This window comes from Zea mays, chromosome 10, assembly GCF_902167145.1.
Source record: "Zea mays cultivar B73 chromosome 10, Zm-B73-REFERENCE-NAM-5.0, whole genome shotgun sequence".
In the NCBI taxonomy this organism is placed as follows: Eukaryota; Viridiplantae; Streptophyta; class Magnoliopsida; order Poales; family Poaceae; genus Zea; species Zea mays.
The window spans coordinates 116,326,136-116,334,271 of record NC_050105.1 but is presented as its reverse complement, the minus strand read 5'-3'; the positions used below and the strand labels follow the sequence as shown (position 1 = coordinate 116,334,271).

General features: G+C 47.8%; 1 protein-coding gene across 2 annotated transcripts; it reads left to right on the top strand.

Moving 5' to 3' along the window:
- The first annotated feature begins 1,692 nt into the window (after nucleotides 1-1,692).
- On the top strand, nucleotides 1,693-5,845 carry LOC100383516 (putative protein kinase superfamily protein). 2 transcript variants are annotated; one of them, NM_001176164.1, is given in 3 exon segments: nucleotides 1,980-2,230; nucleotides 2,760-4,425; nucleotides 4,710-5,748. In NM_001176164.1, coding segments are annotated over 2 exon segments (2,412 nt in total). In that variant the 5' UTR covers nucleotides 1,980-2,230; nucleotides 2,760-2,851; the 3' UTR covers nucleotides 5,548-5,748.
- Nucleotides 5,846-8,136: the final 2,291 nt, after the last annotated feature.

Sequence of the window (8,136 nt, the reverse complement as noted above, 5' to 3'; positions counted from 1 at the left end):
TGCCACAGTCACAGTTAGGCACGGGGAGTTCAGGAGGAACAGGAGCATCCTTACTAGATACGTCCGGATATAACTCCCGAGGACGACCTCTCTTCTGCCACAACGCCTCTCGGTACATGTCTTTCATCTAATAATCGAAATGAGTTTATAATAAGTTTACATGTCTTTCATTTAATAATTATCACTTGTACCTATTATGCTTTATAACAAGTTTACACAAACTAATAATCGAAATGATAATATAATAGGTGTATACAAATTATTAAACTAAAAACCCAATATACAAAACGAATCAGTTGGAAATCATACCTTGGCCTACGAAGTGAACCAACTCAAATCTTTCAATCTAGCTAATTTTCACGAAGTTTGGAAATGGGATGAAATGAGCTGCTCTCGGCCAGCCGCGCGGGCGTTTTTATAGGAATTCGTAGCTCGGCGCCAAGATCTGTGGCGCCGAGCTACGAGGCCGCGCCGCCGCCACGTCAGAGACAGGTCAGCCCTGGACGCAACTAGCCGTTGCGGCCACGTCACAGCTCGGCGCCATAGGCTGTGGCGCCGAGCTGTGTTAGCTCGGCGCCACAGGCTATGTCGCCGAGCTAAGGGTCCAAAACTGCATTTAAAATTTTTTTAGGTCTAAACGTGATTTTACTTCTGTTTAAGGGCTAAAATACAAAAAAAAATTAGGACGCTTACATGCCTGCTGCTCCGAACAGCCGTAGCCGTACTCCGTTCCGCGATGACGGGCGTTCGGCGTTCCCAAGGGCTACGTGCGAGATTCCCACGTGGTGCGCCTAGCCTTCAGTCACGGAAATGCCCCCACCGCGCCACAGGGCAGGGCAGGGCAGGCCCACCCCGTCCGTCGCGCCGCCTGCCGCGGGCGCCCGTCGCACAATCGCATTTGCGTCGGCGGCGGTGCTCGGACGAACAGATAGATGATTATGCGCTCGCGCGGCAGGGACGATCGTGCGGTGGGCGCGGTGGTGGTGGGGTGCGGCGCGAGCAAAGACGCACACGAGGCGCCTGTGACTCTGTGAGTGAGTGAACGTAATGCTGCGAGGCGCCCGGGCGAGGAGCCAGGTCAGGTGCGTCGCCGGCGCCAAAGCTATCCAGGTCCAAGCCACCGCTGCTGCGGCTGTCGTCACGGGGCTTCACGAGAGCTCACTTGCAAGCGTCACCGCTGCAGCAAGACAGGTCGATTTATTTTTTTTTTATTAAAAAAACAAATTGCGCAAAAAGTTGCTACGAGCTGCTTACCTACTGGCACAGTGGTTAGTCCGTAGTAAGTAAGCATTTGACACTGCTGACGGCGCGACGCGACGGGCCACGCAACGCGCAGATCTAATCGGCAGCGTTGAGATGCCCGGTTTTTTCCCCTTCTTCGTCTTCGTTCTATATAATATACAATTCTAGTAGTACGCATGCTCTCTAGACAGACAAACGCTATGACAACCACCACGGCATTGTATGTAGGTAGTAGGTTTGAATTTCCAGCAGGGGACGGCAACGCGACCAAAAGGAAAAGCAGGCTCCTCTCGGCTAGTAGTTGTCACAGCTCCACAACGGGAAAAGGAAAAGGTAAAGCAGATGCGGATGCCACGTCCAGTTTTTAACGATGGGCAACTTCACGTCCGTTCCGCCGCATGTCTCTTTTCCCCTTCGCTCCAGTCCTTCCATGGCTCTTTGCTTTACTTCAGCACACCGACAAGGGAGGGAGTGCGGCCGTTGCGGGACACGAGGAAAAAGGGGGCGAAGCACGGCCACGGTAGCCAGCACGCTGCGCGCCTCTACTAGTACTACAGGCTACAGGTAGTGTTAATAAATGCCTGCAATAAAGAAAGAGCCGTAAATCCTAGGGTGGTGCCGACTGCCCCGAGGGGCGAGGGGCGAGGGCTTCATCTATTTGCGAGGTGCGCGTCCCACGGAGACAGACTACATATGAAGGAGAGAGAGAGAGAGGGAGTAGGGCACAGGGTCGAAGGGGCCCAAGGAGAGGCAGCCATCATCTGCTCCTCGTGATGCGCGCCGCTCATTGCTGCAGAGCGCTGCCGCTTTCGCCCCACTTGAAGCTTCAACTCCACTTCCCCAGTCTCGCCGCCGTTTCGGCCTAAAACTCCCGCAAATCCTCGCCCGCCGCACCCAGATTCTCCAGGTGGGAGCAGCGCGCGCCGCCGCCGCCGCCGACGACGACCGAACGCGGGCCGCACCAGCTCCCCGCTGCCGCCGCCGTCCGGTAAGATCCTCCGCTCAGCCCGCCAGCTCCACCTCTTGCAGGCCACCTTTCTGTTCTTGGGTTTGGTTCGGGTTGCTGTCTTTGTCCAAGTCGCGTAAGCGTATCCGCAGGTTTTCGGTCGGGGGGGGGGGGGGGGGGGGGGGGGGGGGCGTTTACCCCGGCTGCTTGCGTCGTCTTCTCCCTCAACGCCCAGGAGGGGGTTAACGGATCTTGCATCGTCTTTGCTAGGAAAAGAAGCGGAACCGCCGCCCTGCCTCACCTACCTACCGCATCTCTGTTGCTCCATTTGCTATCTCCCTTCATTTCCCATTTTATTTTATTACAAACAAAAAATGCAAAAAAATCTTAGCTTTCGAGCGGGTAAGGTAATAAGAGAGAAACGGCCGGACGTTGGGCACCACCAAGATCTACGGGCCTAGAGAGTTTTTAAACGGCTTTTTCCTACCATTTGTGCTAGTTCCGTCTGTTTTGTCTCTCTCTCTCTCTCCATCGTTACCTGATTCACATTTCATGTTTCGATCTTGCGCAGGGCTCCGTGATGCCGGCGGCTCTCGACCCAGGACAGCGGCTTCTCTGTTGGCCCAAGTGCACGCGACTGACTGCCGGTGCTGGTGCCTTGAAATGCGGCAGCCGTTCTACGGCCGGCCTCCCGTCCAGATGAAGGTGCAGCTGGTGGAACAGGAAGGCTCCAAGGGGATGGGTTCTTCCGGGTGCGCGGAGATAGTCGAGCTGGCGGACGACCCGAAAGCTGCTCGTCCTGCTGCGCATCTGAGAGTGAGGGTCAAGCCCGTGGGGCAGGAGGATGGGGCGCGGTCGTGCTCGCTGGAGGATGACCTTGACCAGCTCATCAGGTCGGTCAACGTGCGCACGTCGGCGAGGGCTTCTGGGCAGAGGAGCACCGATAGATGGCTTATTGGGCTCGGGAAGTCGCCGGTGTCGGGCTCAGAGATTGTGGAGTCCGTGAGCCTGAAGCAGGCCCTTAGGAAGATGTGCATCTCCCAGGCGTCGGAAATGGCAGCCATGAAGAGGCTGTCAAAACCGACAGGGGCGTCCACCCCTTCTGATTCTGGGGCGACCAAGAAGCTATATGGCTCTGTTGCAGTTCAAGCCAACGGGGAGCAAGATGACAAGAGTAAGGTGGGCAACGTTTATATGCTGCCTGAGAAACTGGCAGGAAGTTCGATTGGTAAGGCAAATGAAATCAGCAAGGGGCAGAGTAAGAGCTCAGCCAAGAAGAATTTGAGATCAGCATCTCCTACCGCAGTCAAGGTTCGCAAAACCAGAATCCAAGATGTGATCAGTAACAAGTCATCAGAGGCGGTTGAAGATGTTTCTGTAGGAGCAACACTGCCAAGGCAAAGGAAGGGGAAATCTGTGAAAACGTCTAGCCCCCGGGCTGTTCCGGTCGGTGGCTCACGGCTGGTGAGGCCAATGTTTCGGAACAAAACCTCGACCAAAAAGAAGGTCAAACCTGAACCTGCTATAGTGCCCGCATCGCACAAGCATTGTGAGACGAAAGGTCCTAAGTCTCACGCTAGTAAACAGAAGGAGTCCCTTCAGGATGAACCCAGAACCCCAGCACCAGCTAACAAGAAGGCTGCTGTCAGCTCCACTGTTGATGGATCTGATTTTGGCACCAAAGGGTGTGGCACTGGTGTGATCCATGGCCCGAAGGTTGGTGAGCTGTCAAGATCAAAGGAGAAGGGTGAATGCTCCCAAAGCTCTAAGAGTAGCATTGGTGATTATAGCACCAGCACCAGCATCAGTGAGGACAGTTATGGCAGCTTCAGTGCTAACGGAAGCAGGCCTCACATGTCAAAGGATGTGAGATGGGGAGCCATCAGGTGCATGGCTATCCAACAAGGGAGCTTGGGATTGAAGAACTTCAAGCTTCTCAAACAACTTGGTTGTGGGGATATTGGCACTGTTTATTTGGCTGAGTTAGTGGGATCAGACTGCATGTTCGCTTTGAAGGTTATGGACATTGAGTACCTCATAAGCAGAAAGAAAATGCTCAGAGCACAAACTGAGAGGGAGATACTGCAAATGCTCGACCACCCGTTCCTTCCAACTCTGTATTCTCATTTCACGACGGACAACCTTTCTTGTCTGGTAATGGAGTTTTGCCCTGGTGGTGACCTGCATGTTCTTAGGCAGAAACAACCTACCAAAACCTTTTCGGAAGCAGCTGCAAGGTATGGACCTTTAGTCGTGTCATCAATGTGCTATCTTTATGCACTATTAGCTACTTTACCAAGAACTAAAAATGGTGTTTATATAATCTCACTGCATTTGCTACCAGATAGATGTTTTTTTGTCCAGTGATAGTGAACCATGCTATTGTAATCCAATATTTTGCATTTTTTATTTAGGTTGCATATTACTAATGAGTTATTGTAACTTAAGAGAATTTACATTTTATTTATATGTTTCATTTTAGTACTGAGCTATTGTAATTCAAGAGATCTACATTTTGTAGGTTTTATGTCGCTGAAGTCCTCTTAGCCTTGGAGTATCTCCATATGTTGGGGGTCATTTACCGTGATCTGAAGCCAGAGAACATACTTGTTCGAGAAGATGGGCACATCATGCTCTCAGACTTTGATCTGTCTCTGAGGTGCTCAGTGAGCCCAATGCTTGTGAGAATATCATCCGTAGGCAGAGATGAGCCCAGCAGGCCTTCTGGTCCTTGTGCACAAAGCTGCATTGATCCGCTGTGTATCCAGCCATCCTGGAGCAATTCCTCTTGCTTCACGCCTCGTCTGGTTTCGTCACGAAGGCCTAGAGCCGAGCTTCTGAAGAAACCATCACTTCCACAGCTCGTTGTTGAACCTACGGAAGCAAGATCAAATTCGTTTGTTGGGACCCATGAATATCTTGCCCCAGAGATTATTCGAGGAGATGGCCATGGTAGTTCAGTTGATTGGTGGACTCTTGGAATCTTCCTTTACGAATTACTCTATGGCAAGACACCATTCAAGGGACCTGGCAATGAGGAAACACTCTCAAATGTGATCTCACAGGGCTTGAAGTTCCCTGATAATCCAGCTGTAAGCTTCCACGCTCGAGATCTGATCAGAGGGCTGCTTGTGAAAGAGCCAGAGTACCGGCTTGGCTCGTCGAGAGGAGCCACTGAGATTAAGCGGCATCCCTTCTTTGAAGGCCTGAACTGGGCCTTGATCCGGTGGACCGCACCACCAGAGACCCTGAAGAACATTGACACTGCACCAACACCTGTAACGACACGCAAGAAAAAGGAAGGCAAATGTCTGGAATTCCGGCTGAATGGTGACGACATCGAGTTCGAGCTCTTTTAGTTGTAGCTGTAGTGGCATCGCTGTTGTAGTGTCAAGGATATATCAAATATCATGATAAGCTAGCAAGAGTAGTCTTAGTCCCTCTTCCCTGCAGTTTTCTGTTGAAAGTTAGTCATCGTTGGGAAGTAAGGTAAGATTGGCTGTTAAGCCTGTAACTTTATGCCTTGTTAATACCATCAAATATTAGAAGACACGGTTGGGAAATTCCTGGGCATGTGCGAGATGCTGAGATGCAGCTGGCAGAAAGTGTACATTGTGTTGCTGGATGGAACAATTTGTGCCTCGCTTACTTGATGATACAGCTGGGAGTCGGCCTGTAACTTTATTCCATGTTAATAACGTAGTAGGTTTACTACTGTACTACTGTACAAAGTTAGGACTTAGGAGCACGGATTCGGCAGTTAAGTGCATTTCCTGCTACCACCAATACAATTACGATCGTTCTTTACTGATGAACAAGTGTGTACGGTTAGGTTCATCTCATTCAGACTCGGTGAGAGATCGAGGGCATGTTTATTTCGTTGACTAAATTGCTACAGTGTCTAGTTTTTTCTGTCTATCTAAGGTTGTTTAATTTGGGTGACTAACCTTACATAAGTTTTGGTGCAGCCGAGAACCAAACAGACATTGAGTCCGACCTCTCAAACCCTAATTTAGATGCAATAGCTCTTAATTACGGTCTTCTTCACACCACATAAAATAAATATAAATAAAGCCTGGCACATGAACCAATGTTCATCGTACTTCCTGAGCCATACAGACCTATTGACACCAAATCCATCTCTACACAAAAGGGAGGGAAAGACTACCCCTCGTCACTCTTGTCAACACTGGCACCGATCATCGGACATTGTTTTCTTATGGTGACCTTCCCAAATTTCGAAGGTAGTTAATTTGTTCTAGTGTCTAAAGTGATGGGTGAGATCCTAGTTTGCTAATAGTGGCATTGGAGCCCAGATTTGGTCCCTCACCCTCACCTTAGAACTCAAACCTTTCAGATTTTAGGATCAGACCGAGTCCTTTTGATCTACAACGAGTAGGAGAGGAAGGGACCACTCATATGACCCAATCTCCAACCCTAAATCGAAATTCCTAATCTAGAACCCCTAACCCTAGTTTTCTCCCCACATGAGCCATAAGATAGATATGAATGAATACTAGTGTTACCTCACTCTAATACCTTACCGTCCAGAAACAACGAGTGAGGAAAGGAGGTGGAGCGGTCGACACACCATGCGTGCAAAGGATTCATGCAAGGATCATAGGACACTGCGCGAGATCACTTGACGGCAGCATGTTCACAATTGGGTGTGTGCACACATCAGAGAGGGACCGCCTGAGCGGCGCTGGTACTCCATAGTGACTTCCTCGGAGAGTAAGCTTTGTTGGCGAAATTCTCATCCTTTTATACCTAGATGTGAGGAGTGCTGGACTGCTGGTTATCAAACTTGGGTGAATGACGCAGATCTGACAAAAGGGGAGTGGGCCAGATTCAGCCCAAGTGGACGTAAGCTTTCTCGACCTAGACCCAGGTTGCGACATGGGACGTGGGAGCGCACAAGGCGAAGGTCAACCGACTATTTTGGCTTGACTATGTGGGCCATTTTGGCCAAGCACAATGCTCTCTATTTTTCTATATTTCTTTAAGTGTTATAATTATATAAACAGGTTTACATTAATCTCTAGCATCGTTTAAGTTCATACTTGCTGAAAGAACATTAAGTTAGTTCTTTAATTAAGTTTTAAGCTTAAATTTAAGTTTTAGATATGTTTTCCATGCAAGAATTTGTTTTATTCTCAATTAAAATTGAAACCAACATCGATATTTTTTAGAATATTATAGAATGTTGATGCTAAGATTAGTTTAAAAGTTTTTATTCTATTCTAATCCTGTCCAAACAATTTAGAATTAAAATAACTTTCTTTAATCAATCACTATGTATGTTTAGTTTAAATCAATGTTGAATTATTGATTTATACTGATTTAATTTTCTTTCTTTCTAAAGCATCATCATCCAATATTTCAAATGCTCTAAGTGTATTATCTAGTCTTGAGCCATTGAATTACTTTAATTATCTATCTTGAAGGCACAAGATTGATATGGAATTAACATTAGCTGAAATAGGTTATACCAATGATAATGTGAAGCTTGTTGGTCTAATATTAGCATTAGAAGAAGCATTTGAGACAACTAATAATGCAGCCTTAATTATAGCATATGATCTCGAACGTGTTAAGTAGGAGAAATGAAAAAAATCTATGATCATCATAAGGGCCTATATTATGGTCAATAAGTGAACCAATCCTAGAATATCACAATGCCACATAGTACATTGACAAGGGTCATCAATAGTTCACTAGTTCATATTGGAACCATTATTAAGAGATTTCTTACTAAGAATTATGATGGCTCTGGCATAAGGGAGCACAAACTCAAGATTACCAACTTTACAAATAAGCTCAAGTCCTTCAATATAGAGTTGAATAATAAATGTGTTATTCACCTAATATTAGTATCACTACCTAAAGAATTTGATACTTTTATTATAAATTATAACATGAATTCTGAAAAGTGGATAATAGAGAAG